The following is a 19,459-nucleotide window of genomic DNA, read 5'->3' as shown; positions in this document are numbered from 1 at the left end:
GTGTGTACCTTGAGCGGGGATTGTTTTCATTTCTTGGTGGATCGGTTGGTAGTGTTTTGCCACTAGTGTATGATCTACGAGAGCGGAGTGAGCTTCGTGGCCTTCTCGCTAGCTTTATGATTAGTGAGTGTGATGAGGTCCAGAATGAGTTACCTAGAGTGGTTTGCAAGTACTCGGACGTCTTTCTCGAGGATCTTGTTAGTTTGGCACCCCATCGAGAGGTGGAGTTTTCTATTAACTTAGTGCCTGGCATGGCACCGATATCCATGGCACCGTATCGTTTTGCCCCAGCTAAATTGAGTGAGTTGAAGATTCAACTCCAGGAGTTGCTAGATAAGGGCTTCATTCACCCTAGTACTTCGCTATGGGGAGCACCAGCCCTCTTTGCTAAAAAGAAAGATGGGGCTTTGAGACTTTGTATTGACTACCGAAAAATGAATCGGGCTACAGTTAAGAACAAGTACCCTATGCCTCGTATTGATGATTTGTTTGACCAGTTGAAAGGGTCCCATTGTTTCTCTAAGATAGACTTGAGATCGGTTTACCATCAGTTGAGGGTCCGGGAGGAGGATATCCCGAAGACGACATTCTGTACGCGGTATGGCCATTATGAGTTTCTGGTGATGCTTTTTGGGCTCACCAATGCACCGGCAGTGTTTATGGACTTGATGAACCGGACATTCTGGGAATTCTTAGATCGCTTTGTGGTCGTCTTCGTGGACGACATTCTGATTTATTTACCTTCTGAGGAAGAGCACAAGGAACACTTGAGAGTGGTGCTGGAGTTGTTTAGAGCCCATAAACTGTATGCTAAGTTTGGGAAGTGTGAGTTCTGGCTAAAAGAGGTGAAATTCTTAGGCCATGTAGTCTCTAAGGAAGGGGTGTCCGTTGATACATCCAAGATAGAGGCAGTGCAAGATTGGGCACAGCCTAAGAGTGTTTTTTAGATCCGTAGTTTTCTAGGATTAACTAGGTATTACCGGCGGTTTGTGAAAGATTTCTCCAGGCTAGCTTTGCCTTTGACTAGATTAATGCGGAAAGGGGTCAAATTTGTGTGGAGTAAGACTTGTGAAAAGTCGTTCCAAGAACTTAAAGTTAGACTTACCACCGCTCTTGTTTTGATTATTCCAGAGAGAGGTTTGGGTTATACGGTTTATTGTGATGCCTCACGAGAGGGTTTGGGTTGTGTGTTTATGCAAGAGAGGAAAGTAGTAGCTTATGGCTCGCGACAGTTGAAAATACACGAGAGGAACTACCCTACACATGACCTAGGGTTAGCAGCTGTGATTTTTGCCTTGAAGATTTGGAGGCACTACCTTTACGGTGAGAGATTCGAGGTGTTCTAGGATCATAAGAGTCTGAAGTATCTGTTTACACAAAAAGACTTGAATTTGAGGCAGAGGAGGTGGATGGAGTTTATTGAGGATTACGACTTTAAGTTGTATTACCATCCGGGGAGGGCCAATGTTGCGGCCGATGCCCTTAGCAGGAAATCCATTAGTGATGTAGCTTGTATAGCCATCCGGGAGTGGGAAATGTTGGGTGCACTTGGCGAGTTTGATTTGCTTCTAGGTGAATCTGTTGAGGCTGCGGCCTTGTTTTCTGTAGTTGCGCAGTCTACACTTGTGAATCGAGTGTTAGAGGCACATGGGAGTGACCTTGAGGTAGAATCCCTCCGGGAGAAGATCTCTAGTGGGAAGGCTGAGAAGGGTTTGACTGTGTATCCTGACCTGAGTGTGAGGTACCGAGACCGTTTGTTTGTGCCGGAGTCTTGCCGAAATGAGGTACTCCAAGAGTTTTACCATTCACGCCTTGCGGTGTATCTGGGAGGCACTAAAATGTATCGTGATTTGGGTTGCTAGTTCTGGTGGCGGAGTATGAAGAAAGATGTGGCAGTTTTTGTGTCTAAGTGCCTTACTTGTCAGCAAGTAAAGGCCAAACATCAGAGACCAGCGAGTTTGTTGCAACCCTTGCTTATTGCCGAGTGGAAGTGGGAGCATGTCACGATGGACTTCGTTGTAGGTCTTCCGAGGACTTAGCGGGGTAGTGATGCTATTTGGGTGGTTGTGGACCGGTTGACTAAGTCGGCGCACTTTATCCTTATGCGTGTGAGAGATTCGGTAGATCATCTTGCCGACTTGTATATTCAGGACATAGTGAGGTTGCACGGGGTCCCAGTGTCGATCGTCTCAGATAGAGATCCACGTTTTACTGCTAGGTTGTGACAGAGTTTACAGAGTGCCTTGGGCACTAGATTGACCTTTAGCACGGCTTATCATCCTTAGACTGACGGGCAGTTCGAGCGTACCATTCAGATCCTTGAGGATATGCTTCGAGGCTGTGTCCTTGACTTTAGTGGGTCGTGAGAGGGGCACTTGCCCTTAATGGAGTTTGCCTACAACAACAGTTTTCAATCGAGTATTGGTATGGCACTATTTGAGGCCTTGTATGGCCGACCGTGTAGGTCTCCAGTTTGTTGGGCCGAGGTGGGTAATGCACCTTTGTTTGGCCCGGAGTTGGTGCGGGAAACGACGGAGAAAGTTAAGCTTATCCGTAGGAGGCTTGTTACAGCCCAGAGTCGTCAAAAAAGTTATGCCGACCGTAGAATGAAGCCTTTCTCATTTGAGGTGGGTGATCACGTCTTTTTGAAAATATCACCTAAACGGGGTTTGATGAGGTTTGGGAAGAGCAGGAAGTTGTCCCCTCGGTTTATTGGCCCTTTTGAGATCCTTGAGAGGATTGGCGAGGTTGCTTACCGTTTAGCTTTGCCGCCACAGCTGTCCGAAGTGCATGACGTGTTTCATGTTAGTATGCTTCGGAAATACGAGCCGGATCTGTCTCATGTATTAGATTGGACCGACTCAGAGGTAGATGAGGATGCCTCGTATGAGGAGAGATTGGTGCGGGCCTTGGATAGGCGGGATCAAGTCTTGTGAGGTAAGACGATACCCTTGGTAAAAGTTTTGTGGAAACATCACGGGGTTGAGGAAGCCACTTAGGAACGCGAGTTGGAAGTCCGTGAGAAATATCCAGACTTGTTTGTTAATGTTTAACCTTGTGTTGGAAATTTTGTTGTATTGATAAACTTTAAGAGCATTGAATATGTCTTAAGTTGTAAAACATTGTATATGTTTTGATTTATGGAAGTATTATGGAATATGCCTTGAAAATGGAAGTTAATTTAGCATTGTATATGTTGAATGTGTTATAGAAATGCAAATATATCATTAACATTGAATATGTTGTGGAATTGTGAGGCATGTATATTGAGATTTGTTGAATTTCGAAGAGATGCATGTTGATAATGCATGTTGTAACATATGTTGTAATTTGCCTCTTGAATAGAGATGCGATGACCGGTAATGGGTCAAGTTGTTGGTTATTGAATTGTAATATTGTTGGGAATTGAGAAATCATGTTTTTGAAACTTGTAACTAATTTCGGGGACGAAATTCTTTAAGGGTATAGTGATCCTAGTTTTCCCTCCACTGTTTATTGTGTTCCGGACTAGGTTCCGTAGATGTCTGTTGTTGTATATGCTTCTTTTCCGTCCTTTAATTCCTTGTATTTGAGTTTTAGGATGTGTTGGGCAGGTTTGTAACAGTTTGGTTGTGTTTGGGAACAAATGGTTGCTGCCCAGATTTTGGTGTCTTCGCTCGAGCGAGGATTTTGTCGCTTGAGTGAGCTCTTTGTTTTAGTTCCTTCGCTTGAGCCAGGGTTCCTTCGCTAGAGCGAGAGTTGGGTGATGTGTCTGGTGGCTCGAGCGAGAAGTCTTGCGCTCGAGCTTGCGTCTACGTCTGGTTCTAGACTTGAGAGTTGCATTTCTTGGCTCGAGCGAGCTTTCCTTCGCTCGAGCGAGCGAGGACCATGTTTTGGGTTTCTTCGCTCGAGCGTGCTTCTGGGTTGTAGACCTGAAGCTTCGAATTACTGGCTCGAGTGAGACTTTCTACGCTCGTGCAAGGATTCTTTGTGTCTGGTCGCTCGAGCGACCACTCCTTCGCTCGAGCGAGCCTCGTATATTTCAGTTCGCAGCAGCTTCTCCTTCTTCACTTTTTCTCCATCTCTTTTGGTTCAAACCCTAGATCCGGCTCTCTCTCTCTATACACACCTTCTCTCTAGGGTTTTATCTACTTCTAGAGTGTTTCTACCCTAATCTCTTTGTAAGAAAGATAGAGGGTCGCGAGGGCTTCACTTTAATCTGAAAAGTGGAGGATTTGGAGCACTTTGGGTTTTCTTCATCTTCTCCATTTGGTTTCTTCATTTCGAGGTAGGGATAACCTACTCTATTCTATAAGTTTTGACATAAATTTTAGTCATTTTGATTAGTTGGTGTTGTTTGGTAATTTTAGAAAAGTTAAGGTTTGATTTGGGGTTATAAAAAGGGGGTTTTCAAATGTTACAATCCATGTGTATGTGAGATTATGAAAAATGGAATTATTGTGTATGTGAGATTATGAAAAATGGAATTATTGTGGTTGAATTGATGAAAATGAGCCTTAGGGCTAACGTTGGGAAAAATAGAGGAAAAGCCCTAATTTAATGTGACCAATTAATTTGAATAATTAATTTTGGAAAATTGGGTAATTGAGTTGAAATTCATGAAATTGGGGAGTTGTGGGAGTAAATGGTGTAGTTGGATAATTTAAATCGCTCACCTATGAAAATGTCGATATTTTATCTGTTGATAAATTTATTATCTATTTAGTGATAACTGTTTTGGGCTATCAGTAGAAGATAGTCTTGATTGTTATAGACACTGTATGTTGATTAGGGAAAACTGAAACTAATCACAATGAATATGTCATTGAGTATGCCGGTTGGAATAATACATCGAATATGTGTATTGATTGATCATTGTAAATGATAAATGTTTAAATACATTGTATATGTATATTGTTTGGGAGGAGATAGGGGATGTACTCCATGGTTTGAGGGGAGATAATGGATGGACTCTCAAACCTATTTGGGAGGGGATAGGGGATGGACTCCATTAATACAACAAATATGTGTATTAATTGAAGTATTGAAGTGTTTTAATATGAGTTGTAGTCTCATGTGAATTGTAAAGTATGGAAGTGTTTTAATATGAGTTATTGTCTCATTGAATTGTTTGGCTAGGTTCTGAGCCATGAATATGAATTGAAACTGTATAAGTGAAGAAAATTGAAATGAAAATGAATGTACTTGATGTTGAATTGAAAAGTATTGTAAATCGGTTTATAAGTGTTAACCACCTATCAGATGATATTGTTTTCATATTTGGTTTAGTATATCTCTACTGAGCTTTGTCTCACCCTATATGAGACATCATTTTCAGGTTCAGGTGATATGCCACCTCCAAGGACGTAGCTTGGGAGGCTTAGAGGCCGAAAGATCTTTTTGTCGTTATCTTCTTTTGTATTACATATATATCAAGCCAAGGGCTTATTTTGTATAAAGAGTTAGAACTCTTCTTTTGTTGAACCCAAGTGTTGACTTGGAAAGTTGTAAGCCATAGGGCATTTACTTTTGTTGTCAACTTGTAATAGTTTTGAAATGAATACTCTAATGAATGGAAATTATGCTTTATTTCCTTATGTCTATGCATGTTAAGAATGTGGGTTTATATGTATTATTTTGAGGGCGTGACAAAGGCCCACAACAATTTACATTTTAGTAATTTTTTGTTTTACTTATTCAGTGAATTTCGAACAAATGTAATAAATTCTTATTTTTATTACTTTAATTCTGCAATGTCAATATTTTCTTTTAAAATTACATATATTTTATGCTAACAATTTAAAAATATATTTGACATAATTATAATTTTTTTTAAAAAAAATTTAATTCCATGTACAACACGGGTGATATGTTAGTTTTAATTGATAAAAAATAGGGGGCTTCATATCCACAAAGCGTATTAACACACTAAAAAGTGTAATACTTCAATATAACATTCAAACGTAAACATTTCAATATAACACTAAAAACACAAATCTTAACGCAATACTCTAATGTAACACATAAAAAAATTCATTATTGTAATTTTCGCAAATGTAACACTCCAAAAGAACTTCTTAGCGTAACACTCTAATGTAACACACACAAAAACTCCTTAATGTATTTTTTTTTCCAAACGTAACACTCTAATATAACACTCAAAAAAACCTCCTTAGTGTAACACTCTAATGTAACACATAAAAAAACTTCTTAGTGTATTTTTTTCAAACGTAACACTCTAATATAACACTAAAAAAAGCCTCCTTAGTGTAACACTCTATTGTAACACATAAAAAAATTTCTTAGTGTATTTTTTTCAAACGTAACATTTTAATATAATACTAAAAAAAGCCCTCTTTAGTTTAACATTCTAATGTAACACAAAAAAAAAACTCCTTAGTGTATTTTTTTCAAACGCAGCACTCTAATATAATACTCCAAAAACCTTCTTAGTGTAACACTCAAATGTAAGGAAAAAAAAAAAAATACTCGTTAGTGTACTTTTCCTAAATGTAACACTCTAATATAATATTCTAAAAAAACTCTTTAATGTAATACTCTAATGTAACATACAAAATTTTCTTAGTGTAACATTATAATGTAACACATAAAAAAATTTCTTAGCGTATTTTTATCAAACGTAACACTTCAATATAACATTCCAAAAAAATTTCTTAGTGTAACACTTTAACGTAATACACACAAAAAAACTCTTTGATATACTTTTTCCAAACGTAACACTCCAATGTATTTAAAAAAAAAAAAATTCTTAGTATACTTTTTTCAAATGTAACGCTCCAATATAACACACACAAAAAAAATTAGTGTATTTTTCCTAAACGTAACGCTCCAATGTAACATTAAAAAAAGAAAGGTGTGAGATTTTTCAAACTATTCCAAAATGAGTACAAATATTCCTTAACAAGTTTTAGGCAAATGTATAATTTCAAATTGTGAGTGTTATATTTGAAAAAAGTACACTAAGAAGTTTTTTTAGTATTTTTGTATGCTATATTGGAGTATGTTACATTTAAGTGTTACGTTTGGAAAAAGTATACTAAGAATTTTTTCTTTTTTGTGTGTGTGTTACATTAGAGCGTTACGTCTGAGAAAAATATACCAAATATTTTTTTTTTTTTGAGTTTTACGTTATTACGTTTGGGAAAAATATATCAATGAGTTTTTTAGTGTGTTACATCGAAGTGTTACGTTATTGAAGTGTTACATTAGAGCGTTAAGTTTTTGTTCGTAATATGAGATTTGTTCTAAAATGAGGGAAAATCCAAAACTCTATGGTGCAAATTGCCTAAATGTGTAATTTTACATTTTGAGAAACCCACTTTTATCCGTAAAAAATTAAACCAAAACATGTAAATGACTACCCTTTTATGTAATTTTTACTTTAATTAGGCATTTGGGTTCATAAAAAAAAATAAAAAATGAAGGACTAAACCGTTCACAAAATCATATTTTGAGACTTATTAATATTTATAATTTTTCAAATAATGCTATATGTACTAATTAATATACATATTAATATATTAACAGATGATATGACATTATTTGTATAATTTTAAGTATTTATAACTTATATAATAAATATGTTTAATAATAATATTATAGATGATAAAGAGCAATCTGTCCCTTCAATAAAAAATACAGACCTTAAAAAATACAGACCTTTATGGAACTTACCAAACAAGCGCGAGATAATGGATGGGAACGATCATAGGGGTGAGAATGGTCCGGATTGGACCGGATTGGAGTGAAACCAGAACCAATCCGTTATTTACGGATCTTGAAAAATTGGAACCAATTCAATCCATTTAAATCGTGGAACCAATCCATTTAAATACGGATTGGATCGGTTTAGGACCACGGATTTATATAATTAAATAACAAAAATATATATATAACACTTTATTTTCATAAAAATATAAATATAGCATCATATTAATTTCACAATAGCAATATGTCTTTTCATAATAGCGACAAACTGTTCTAGAATTTAAACAACCATAAAGAAACTAGTTCCACCATAAGTATTTAGACCATTATAAATTAACACTAAAAACTAGCAAACAAAAGTAATAAAAGAAGATACTATGCAAGTTTAGGTTTGGATTTAAGTTTTATATGAAATAAGAGAAGATACTATGCAGGAGGGTGTATAATGAAAATATAAACTATTTGTATACGGTCCGGATCGGTTCCAATCCGGAACCGTGGGATTCAATCCGGAACCAATCCGTGAACTACGGATTTTTAATTTTTCAATCCGAAACCGAACCACGGATTCAAAAAGCCAATCCAAACCTACTGGATTGGACTGGACTGAATCAGATTACGAATTTCGCGGATTCCTTACTCAGCCCTAAACGATCATCACAATGACATTTGTTCTTTTCTTCACGCTCACTCTGGATAGAATTATCAAGTCTTTGACAAATTAATATATACCCACATTTATAATCTCAGCCCCAACCTCAAGCAAGCTCACAACTACAAGAAGACCTATGTTTGGTAGTCCTCCCTGACCTTCATGGACAAACCCAGAAAAACCCAGGTTCTCTCTCTCTCCCTCTATCCCTGCTTGTGTATATCTAAACAATACATGTTATATATAAACTTCAATTATCTGAATTTAGTTCCCCGAAGTGTTAAATCTAACTGTTTATAAATGAATCTGGGTTTGTTTCTTTGGATTTGATTGTCGTCTTTTTCTCTATTAATTACTTGATTTGTTGATTAAGTTGTATCTTTTTCAATTGATTTGAAGTTGGGTTGATTGGGTAATTGATGGGTCGATCAGGTTTCATTGAGAGGAGCGAGTGTGAAGGAGATTACAAGGGATGCTCTTCTTGAGAGGGTCTCCCAAGAAAGGGAGCTCCGCAATTATACGCGCCGGGCTACGGCATCTGCGATCTTTATCCAGGTGCATTCATTTGTTTAATGGGTTAAATAGTCTATGTGATAATACAATTGTGTCAATTTGATCCCAATTTATGTTTAAATGTCCTATCGCAGTTTTTTGCGCTAATGTTATAGCCTAAATTTAGACCAAATTGTTTGGAAATGGTACTGGGACCATTAATTTAAGCACGAATTGAATAAGTCAGGTCCAAATTATGGACCAAAATGAAACAGAGGCCCACAGTGAATTTAATCATTTGGAAAATAACTACTTGAATCGTGCAGAAAGTTTGGAGGCGGTATAGTGTGACGAAGATAGTGGCTGGACAGCTCCAAGAGGAGTGGGAAATGATGGTGGACCGTCATGCCATTTCCGTAACCAGATCATGGATTTCAAACAGTTTCTTGAGACCTTTTCTTTTCTTTGTTACATGTTTATCAACTCGATGTCAGAAGATACAAACTCAAGATATATATTGTATGCGGACTTGCTTCAGAATTTTATTGGAAAGCATGAACTCAACCGGTATACCGTTATTCTACCTTTTCAATTGTTGACATTATACTTATGCTCTATTTGGTTTATTGGAATGAAATGGAATAGAATGAAATGAAATGATCATTCTTTAAGCTTTCCTATGAAATGATCATTCTCTTACAATGGTGAATAATGATTCCATTTGTAACGTATTTATTATTATTATTTTTAGTCAATCAAACATGGGAATGAATATTTTAATGGAATGATAATTCCATTCTACTCCATTCTAGTGAACCAAACACTACCTTAGTGTTTCAGGTTATTTTCTCTGTTCCTGTTGTGATTTGTGAAGTCCAGTCACTTGTATGGGTACTTAACACTTTGCCGTAGTTTCTTAGGTAATTATGCTGACATGATTTTTTCCTTGGGTGATTATCAATATTGTCATTTACCTGCTTATAGCGTCGTCATTTATATTAAATCTAATTGCCAAAAGACGTTGGATATTCTTTCTGGTATATTTTCTCAAATTGTCTGCTTAATTTATGCAGATGATTAAACTGCGAATGTACTGATCTTCTTATTGTCCTCGATTTGCAGACCCACAGAAAAATTTCTGCTCTTTGGCAATAGGTACAGTAGAAGAAAGAAGGGTATGGATTTATCAAGCACGGAGGCTCATTTCTCTATGCTTATTTATTCTTGGAAAATGTGACAACTCCCACCAAGCGAGTCAAGATATTGTTGCTCTTACATCTCTAGCAATGCGTCTTGCCATTGTCTTGACTGATCTGAAGGGTTGGAAAAGCATTGCTGATGATAAACTTCAGGATGCAGACATAGCAGTGAAGGATTTGATTCAGTTTATGGGGAGTAAGAAAAGTGGACTGTACAATCATGTTAGAAGCTACACTGAAAATTTGGATGCTCCTTTTTCTTTGCAAATGAATTGTTCTAGCCCGACTGATGATCGGTTCTTGATTACTGCAACTGCACTAACTTTAGCTTTACGTCCCATTCAAACTGCAAACTTAAATGACCTCAGCGACTTGGATGGGCATTATGCTGCTGAGCAGTACTGTGCGTTTCTACTTACAATCCCTTGGCTTGCTCAACGCCTACCTGCAGCGCTCTTACCTGCTCTGCAGCACAAGTCTATTTTATCACCTTGCTTCAGGACTATACTGGTAATGTTCCTTGGAGTGTGAACAAAATCTCACTGTAATTTTTAGATTTGTGCTCACAAGTATCTGTTCCATAGGCCGGAAAATGTGCATCTGTAAGGTATAGAAAACATCACCTAGAGAAACTGCAATTTAATTCTAATGTTTAGGTGTGTGCCATGATAAAATGCATCCATATGGAGAGAAGTTTGCAAAGCTACTGTATTTAGTTGGAACAAATAGAGAACCTAGATTCTAATATATTCTTTGTTTTTTTCCCCATCCACTAGGATGGTGAGCGGTGACCGTTGTACATATATGTAAAGGTTGATGATATTTTATAGATCATGACCAATCAAAAAGTATTGTTTCAAGTCTTTTGTTCTTTTGAATCTTTTCTGATAATATATTCTATGAGATTTGTTCTCTTTTGTTCATGTTCTATTAAGTATTAAATTCTATAATCCCTTCCATGAAATTTATAGGTACTTCCAAAAACAATATTATATTTCTGAAATTGAAATCTTGAAAGTATCCTCAAGATAATTCATTTGTTCATAAGTTGAATCTACTTCTTTAGCTATTGTGGGAATCAACATATCATTGTTGTCTTTATAAAAAATGTCAATATTCATCGACTTATACTAAGTTTTCATAAATGTTTGTGATCCTATTGATGCACAATTGATATTTAATATTTTTAGAATTGATCTTCAAGGGTTTACTTCATAAAGGACCTTATATATGTTTCAAGGTTATCTATTTTTTAAATGATCCTATGTACCAACCACCAACTGATTTGTCTTCAACCGTCACTGAGGTTAGGACAGAGCCGACAAGTTGGTTTTGAAATGCTAATAAAATAAAATAAAAGATATCTTTCTAAGAAAAGCAATTTTGAATGACAGTCAGAGTTTTTAAGAAAGACGATGTGGTCATTTACTCCTCTAGAACATGTTCATCATATGAACATTCATTGTTGGTCATACATGAAAAGTGTGATAGGAAGATTCTGTTCCCTAAGTTCTTTCAAGCACTAATTTTAAAATTTTAGGAGTTCCATACACAGACAAATCAAAAGATATTGTTCTTTACAATTTTTAGTACAGTCAAGTTTTTATGTAAATACAAATGTTAGAATTGAAACTCATGAAGTTGTGAATCTTGTGATGGATATATCATCATATACGAATGCATATCGTGTTAAATTTATCTCACTTTGGTGATTTGAAATTTTGAATTTTGAATTTTTAAACTTCTCGTATGATGAATCTTGGATTCTTGTGTCCTCTAAATCATAGATCATGCTCGATATCAGATCCACATCCCTTGCCATAGAGGCAAATGTCTTACCTATTACACCATGTGCTCATCATTGACAACAAGTTTTTTCTATTGATTTATATCTAAAGTTAACGTGTAATATATATTTATAATATATCTTTAACATGTAATTGTTTCAGATATATTTTTATGTATTTTAAAAATTATAGCTGAATCTATACAATTCACACAATTCAGAAAAAGGTAATTTTGATTCTTGATTTGACGACTATGGTGTGGTTGTATTTCTGTGTTGTGCTTCAACCACATTCTTGTTAATTACATCATCATGTTTTAAGGTTGTTTTGCCAATTATCTTCTTTTATTAATGAACTCTTGTAGTAATTTCTTATTTGATTTATCTTTTTAGCTTGTAGTAGTAATTGAAACATGTGGGAGCTGATCAAACTATGGCAGGTGATGGCAGATCCTGAAAGAGAAAATTTTGAAGGAGATTTCAGAGTTGGATCAGGTAAAAGTCTTATCTCATTCCAAGGCGATGCCACAAGTCGGTTGGCTTCTTGCAAATGTTATATGCCTTGCAACAGTGAGTGACAACAATTCTGGGATTCCTATAAAGTTCACTCAAGGCTTAGACTGTGCTTCCTATATCCATGTTGTCATCATCCTTTCAGAGAACTTACTAACTTGGTTTGAGAATGCTGGATGGATAAGAAAGGAGAACCAACAATTCGAGAGCCATTTTGAAACTTCTGCAGATTCTATTAATACACTGCTCTGCGGAACTCGGACATTTTGTGAGTCCTTGAAGATGTCATACATTGACTTTTATAAGCCTGTTTATCAGCAGTGGCATCTTCTGAAACTATTAGCCTTGGAGAAAGATGCTTATGTTCATGGGGTTGATAATCCGCTGCCAAACAATCTGGTATATCTAGAGAATTGTGATCTGCTTGATGTTGCATATTATTATTCTTACATGCTAAGAATATTTTCGGTGCTGAATCCTGTGGTTGGGTCATTACCTGTTCTTAACATGCTGTCTTTTACTCCTGGATTTCTTGTTAATCTATGGGGAGCACTGGAAAGATCCATGTTTCCTGGAAAAAGTCCTTTTGCCGAGGATAATAATCTTTCTGGAAAAAAGAATGACGGGGTCAGTGAGAGAAAGAAAACACGGGCAGGTAAGGATGCAGCCAATAAATGGGCTGCTGTGTTACATAAAATCACTGGTAAAGCAGATGTTGATTATATAGGTTCAGTAGAGAGTCAACCTAAACCTAACCAGGTTGATGAATATTTGTCTGATAAATGGGACATAGAGCCTTTGAGGCATGGTCCAGAAGGTGTATCAAAAGATAATTCTTGTCTACTTCATCTATTCTGTGCTTCCTACTCACACCTGCTGTTAGTTCTTGATGACATAGAGTTCTATGAAAAACAGGTAAATTGATTCGCAGTTCTTTTGCTTTTAATTTACACAATTTCCTTTTTCTCCTGTTCTCCATTCCTCCTGTTTATTAACTTAAGCATTTCATGAAATGAACTAGGTTCCTTTCACATTAGAGCAGCAACGAAGAATTGCATCGGTGCTTAATACATTAGTGTATAATGCCTTGTCCCATAGTATCAGCCAGCATAGTAAACCTCTTATGGATGCTGCAATCCGATGCCTGCATCTGTTGTATGAAAGGGATTGCAGGCACCGGTTTTGTCCTCCTACTTTGTGGCTTTCACCTGCTAAAAAGAATCGGCCTCCAATCGCAGTAGCTGCTAGAACTCATGAAGTTTTATCAGCTACTCTAAGAGTGGATGATGCTTTGACCCTTCCAAGCATGGGTTCCGTTATCACTACTACCCCACATGTCTTTCCATTTGAAGAAAGGTAAGTAAAACTTAATAAACTCATAGAATTCTCTTTTGATTTCGTATTCTGTAATTGTGATGTATCTTATTTGTTCTACTTACCTTTCGCATTTTGAATCTCTTGCAACTAAAAAGGGCGTAGCCAGTGCCTGAAGCTCCCGCTTAAGCGAGGTCTGGGGAAGGATTGATGTATGCAGCCTTACCCCCGCAAACGGAGAGATTGTTTCTGCAACTCGAACCCATGACCACTAGGTCATCAAGGGGTAGCTTTACCGCTACGCTAGACCCACCCTTCAATCTCTTGCAATTTCAATAAAAAAAATAAGTTGCAAGAAATTTTTGCTCAACTTTTGCTGAACAAGCATTATTAGTTTCGATTTTTGAATATTTTTTGTGATCTCTTTTTCTATCATAAGGACTTTACTAGAAGAGAGAGCCACTAAACCCCTCCAAAGAGTAGAAGTTTACTTCTTGACGAGGGACTAAAGCCTTGTGTTAAGGTGCAGGTTCCTTTTCCCTACCAGGCTGTCATTGTTTACTTGGTTATGGCTGAACACTAATGCTTGGCCCTGCCATTAGTGGGAAAATGCCAATCTCAAATAGATGTCTTTCGTGTAAGGAGGCTTCTAGGTGCTGCTGAGTTCGTGAATTATCTTTTACTTTTTTCCCGAATGATGCAGGAGTTAATGCTTTATCTTCCCATGTATGGCTGGTCATTCATCCTTTCATTGATTTAGATTTGCTCTTAGGTTGGTGAATTAGTGCCAGGAATATAAAAATATAGCTATTCAGCAAGGGGCTCGTCATACTTTATATTGGTCTGTTTAGAGGAAAAAAAAGGAATAAGAGTTTTGGCATAGTTTCTTTTTGTGGCAGTGGCCTTCCTTGGAAATCACATGAGAGTTTGGGGGGTGGGGGTATTTCTCTAGGTCTGTCGATTGTCTCTCTTCTGGCTTGGTGTGTACATGGGCTTTGACCTCATTATCTTTAATGCTATTTTTGCTCATACCAAATTGAGCAAGCTTGCTTGTCTAGGTAAATCTAGTTTAGCTAGTTCTGGCTTAAGTGGCCTATCCCTTCTCACTTAAATCTGGGTGATCTCGGCTGAAACCCAAACCAAGACACTTCTGCAAGTTTTGACAGAGTAGTGTAGGTAAATGCTTGTGAAGAAATTATCTCTGACTCAATGATACAGGGACACAACTCCAAGAATCTTAGTCAGAATTTTGCTATCAAATCTAACTGTACTTCAAAACTTTTTATATGCATCCAAGGAGACCTTAGTAGATTGTGGAAAAAAAAAAAAAAAAAAAAAAAGAAGAACCAGATCAGCAGGTAGAATACCAGATGCGAGGAGGGCTTCATCATGAATCCCCAAAATCTCTAAACCAATTCCCTAGCTATAACTCTAGTGGCCTGTTGTTGTTTAGACTGCCTATCCACATGAATGATCAAGTTGACGTGCTGAAATGGAAATAACTTTACTCACAATGTTATTTTTTGTAATGTTCTATCCACATGAATGATCAAGTTGTGGTACTGAAACAGCCAGGGTATTATTGAATTTCCTTGTCATTAATCTTGATAATAAAGTATCTGAAGTTGATGGAGAATGTGTTGGGGGCCTTGTGGCTTTGAAATTTAAACAAAGCGGGCATATTCATTGGATGTCCCAAAAGAAAAAGAGTAGGAAATTTGAATGTTGAGCCTTGGATGACCTGTACTTTTTTTTGTCGTTGATAAATCCTTGGATGACCTGTACTTGACCTTGCAACAGCCTAATTCCAACACATATTGGATGGAGTTGCTTTCAATGCCCATTTTGTTGCCATGGCTTCTTCCTGCAGCTGGCCAATTAACTACCCATGCTTGCTGTGGAAAGCAATGGCTGTAGGGCCTCTTTTCTTTTTGGTATATTTACAGATTTTCCCTTTCCCCTGTTCTTTTCGATCAATTTATTTACATAAGGCCCTGTAAAACCCTTGTTGTTAGTTCATAATGCTATTTCTGTATGTAATTTCTCGCTCATAGTGTGAAAATATCTTTCCCAATATTATATGCAGCTGGCCAAATTATGACCCTTTTTTTTTTGGTTAACAACAAAGATTTTATTGATTAATCAAAAAAGAGACGAGGATAAGGCGTCCTCTACAAATAAGAGAAACAAAGAAAGAAAATACATAACCGACACAAAGACTACATCCATAAAAAACTCCTCTACAATTATGACCTTTTCCCCCTCTATTGTTGATAATCTATATCCCTTGGCAGAGTTCAAATGTTCAGAGAATTTATCAACATGGACAAAGCATCTCGAAGAATGGCCGGTGAAGTTCTTGGACCTGGTTCACGATCAGTCGAGATAGTAATTCGCCGTGGTCATATTGTTGAGGATGGTTTTCAACAATTAAATTCTCTTGGGTCAAGGTTGAAATCTAGCATCCATGTCTCATTTGTTAGTGAATCTGGCCTTCCAGAGGCTGGCCTGGATTATGGTGGGTTGTCTAAGGAGTTTTTGACTGATATAGCAAAAGCAGCCTTTGCCCCTGAGTAAGTTTAAGATGCACTTGTATTTTCTTTAATGTTGTTATTACATTCTCTGCTTGATGAAATGACAACTTTTTTTTTTTGGTCAAAGGTATGCGCTATTCTCTCAGACCTCAACTTCAGACAGACTCCTAATTCCTAATACGGCTGCAAGATTTCTAGTGAATGGTATCCAGATGATTGAGTTTCTTGGAAGAGTTGTCGGCAAAGCTCTGTATGAAGGAATATTGCTAGATTATTCATTTTCACATGTTTTTGTACAAAAGTTGTTAGGCCGCTATAGCTTTCTTGATGAACTATCTACACTTGATCCTGAGCTCTACAGGAATCTCATGTATGTCAAGGTAAATCTCTTGATAGATACAGGATATTCAATGAAAAAGGAGGGTGGGTGGTGTGTATAAATCCTAGTTGATGCATTAATTTACATATGAAGGTTAAAAGCAGAGGCCCTTTCCAATGGGAGTGCAACAATGCCTTTTCTGCTTAGATCTGAAAGCTGGCTTACATGTATGGGAATTTCCCCATTCATGCAGAGAGGCCTAAACCATTAGCTCTCATTATTTTTGCATTGTCAAGGTTTCTCATGCAGCATGTAATTGGCTGTGTAAAATAAAGATCCCAATTCATACTTCGAATTTAAGTAAATCTGTTACAATTTTTGATAAGTGCAGAGTTAGCAATCATTTAATCAGCAATCATTTGATTAATAGTTAATGAATTTATAGCTAGGTGAAATTAAGCAAGGTGGGCTAATGGGAAATATAATGCCAAATTGTTGTGTGGCGCTTGCATTCTAAACAAGCAACATTGATCTCCTATGCCGTACAGTGGCAGCTGTTGTTAGCTAAGAAGATGTGGTCTACGTGGATGAACTTAGCAGGAACAATAAATTTATTAGAACCTTGCATTTTTAAGACAAGCCACAATAGTTGGTAAATGGAGCATCTAAATGATGCTTTGTCATGTCAATGATTAACTAATAAACCATATGTTAGCTGATGTCTGTTGGTATGTGTACATGTGCTAGAAGTGAGTGAAGAAGCAGATATGACGTGGATGGACTTCGTAATACAAAATATACATTGAAATGATGATAACATGCTTGACAGACTGGAAAGATGGGGCAGGCATTAAGATGTTTGACTTGTATATATGGGTTAGGGCATTATAGATCCCTTGGTTGACTCTGCTTTGAATTTTGGATGCTATTTTCATTTTTTTAATCTATTTGCTTTAAGCTTTTGTAGGTCACCTTTGCCATGATATGCATGGTTTCAATCGTAGGACAGTTTGTTTGTGTATAATTTCAAAATTTTGATGTCTTACATGCTTTGTCCATACAGCATTATGACGGTGATGTCAAGGAACTCTGTCTGGATTTCACAGTTACAGAAGAATCACTTGGTAAAAGGCATATTATTGAGCTTAAACCAGGTGGTAAGGATGTGTATGTAACAAATGAGAACAAGTTGCAGTACATTCATGCAATGGCAGACTATAAACTTAACCGACAGGTACATAATTGGTTATGCTGTGAAATTTTAGGAACTTCTTTGCTTTTATTACGCAATTTATCTGGTTTTCAGTGGCGACTTGCAGATATTGCCTTTATCAAATGCATTCTATAGAGGGTTGACAGATCTTATCGCCCCATCTTGGTTGAAGTTATTTAATGCAAGTGAATTTAATCAGGTATTTCCCTTTTTACTGGGTATGTAGATTTTTTGGTGTCAATCAACTTGTTTTAGTTGTCACTGGTTATGCCATGTTATTGTTAGGCTTAGTGCACTGATTACAAGTTCAGCAACTAAAAGGCTAATTCATATAGATTGACATGAACCAGCTTCAATATAGCCTCTTCTTTTTTTTATTATTTATTAATTCATTAATATTTCTCTGTAGATTATTATCCTCTTCTTGAAGTCTGTAGTTTTCTGTAAGTTAGCCAGAATTCAAATGCATTGCTGTGCAGAGATGATTGTGGCACAAATATTTTTCTTGTAAATAGGCCATCTGCATGAGTACACTTTATTATTTTGATGCTGATCTATAATCATGGTGTGCAGTTGCTTTCAGGTGGGAAACATGACATTGATGTTGACGATTTAAGAAATAACACACGATACACTGGTGGTTATACTGAAGGGAGTCGGACCATTAAAATCTTTTGGGAGGTATGAACCTCAAAATAGCTGTTGCCTAGTACTTATTATATTTAGATTTTTAACGTTCTTGTTGTGTGTGAAAGCCACTTGTGCAGAGTCAGTTTCCATGCTAATAACTCAAAATAACCCAAATTCATGAACAAAATTGTGTTTTCATGAACAAATTCAGGTTTCATGTGGAGAAATCATGTCGAGAAATTGAGGCTCTGGTTGGTTTAGTATTGGAATTATGATTTGAGTGTGGAGTTGTGATTTAAGTGTAGAATTGTGAGTTAAATTTTGAAAACAGAAAATTTGTTTGGTTATGAGTTTTGAAAAGATTTTTGAAAAGAGTTTTTGAATTTTGAATTTTGAATTTTGAATTTTGAATTTTGAATTTTGAAAAGAGTTTTGAGTCTTGAATTGAGTTTTGAGTTGTATTTTGAGTTTTGAGTTTTTGAATTTTGAGTTATTTTTTGGATTTATTTTTTTAAAATATTAAAAAATATTTTAGAAAATTTTATTTTTTATTTTAAATATATAAATTTTATTAAATTTTTTTTTATTTTAAATATTTTATTTTATTTTGTAAATATTTTTATTTTTTTAATTTTAATATTTTAAACTCAAAACACAACTTCACACTCAAATCGTAACCAAACACATAACAAAAAAATTAAAATATTTAAAAATATATTTATAAAATAAAAAAATATATTTTTTTTAAATTTTTAATATTTAAAATATTTAAAAAAATACAACACATAAATGTATGAAATATAGTGCACTTAAAATAAATAAATAAATAAATATTTAAAAAATTTCTTAATTTTATTTTTTAGGGTAAATATTTTATATTTTTTAAATATTTGTTTGGCAGCAGAACAATCAACTCTAATTAAAAAATGTTGATTTAATAAGTCATCCTAAAATTTCAAAACACATTTAATGATGGCGTCTGGATACGATTAAAAACTTCTTTCATGCTATAATGCTTTGGGGGAAGCACTTCTTCTTTCTTTTGATTATAGCACATTTCAAGAAATTTTAATTTAGTGGCTGGATCTTGATTTTCTTAA

General features: G+C 35.9%; 1 protein-coding gene across 7 annotated transcripts in view; it reads left to right on the top strand.

Moving 5' to 3' along the window:
• Positions 1 to 8,355: 8,355 nt before the first annotated feature.
• Positions 8,356 to 19,459, top strand: part of UPL7 (ubiquitin-protein ligase 7) — a 37,754-nt gene continuing 26,650 nt past the window's right edge. For 3 of the 7 annotated variants that reach the window (XR_014363733.1, XM_028198719.2, XM_082919481.1), the window contains exons 1-11: positions 8,356 to 8,545; positions 8,792 to 8,914; positions 9,178 to 9,418; positions 9,974 to 10,560; positions 12,287 to 13,264; positions 13,371 to 13,705; positions 15,958 to 16,236; positions 16,325 to 16,577; positions 17,580 to 17,750; positions 17,836 to 17,928; positions 18,303 to 18,410. Coding sequence is in view for 3 of the 7 variants with exons in the window: in XM_028198719.2 (XP_028054520.2) it covers positions 8,522 to 8,545; positions 8,792 to 8,914; positions 9,178 to 9,418; positions 9,974 to 10,560; positions 12,287 to 13,264; positions 13,371 to 13,705; positions 15,958 to 16,236; positions 16,325 to 16,577; positions 17,580 to 17,750; positions 17,836 to 17,928; positions 18,303 to 18,410 (3,192 nt within the window). In the remaining 4 variants the exon portion in view is untranslated. Of the gene's footprint in view, positions 8,546 to 8,758; positions 8,915 to 9,177; positions 9,419 to 9,973; positions 10,561 to 12,286; positions 13,265 to 13,370; positions 13,706 to 15,957; positions 16,237 to 16,324; positions 16,578 to 17,579; positions 17,751 to 17,822; positions 17,929 to 18,302; positions 18,411 to 19,459 lie in introns of all 7 variants that reach the window. The other 4 variants (XR_014363734.1, XR_014363735.1, XR_003628069.2 and 1 more) reach the window with 3 other exon arrangements.

Source organism: Camellia sinensis, chromosome 3 (assembly GCF_055761805.1).
Source record: "Camellia sinensis isolate YWXY chromosome 3, ASM5576180v1, whole genome shotgun sequence".
In the NCBI taxonomy this organism is placed as follows: domain Eukaryota; kingdom Viridiplantae; phylum Streptophyta; class Magnoliopsida; order Ericales; family Theaceae; genus Camellia; species Camellia sinensis.
The sequence above is the reverse complement of the archived record's forward strand: the minus strand, read 5'-3'. Positions and strand labels throughout refer to the sequence as shown.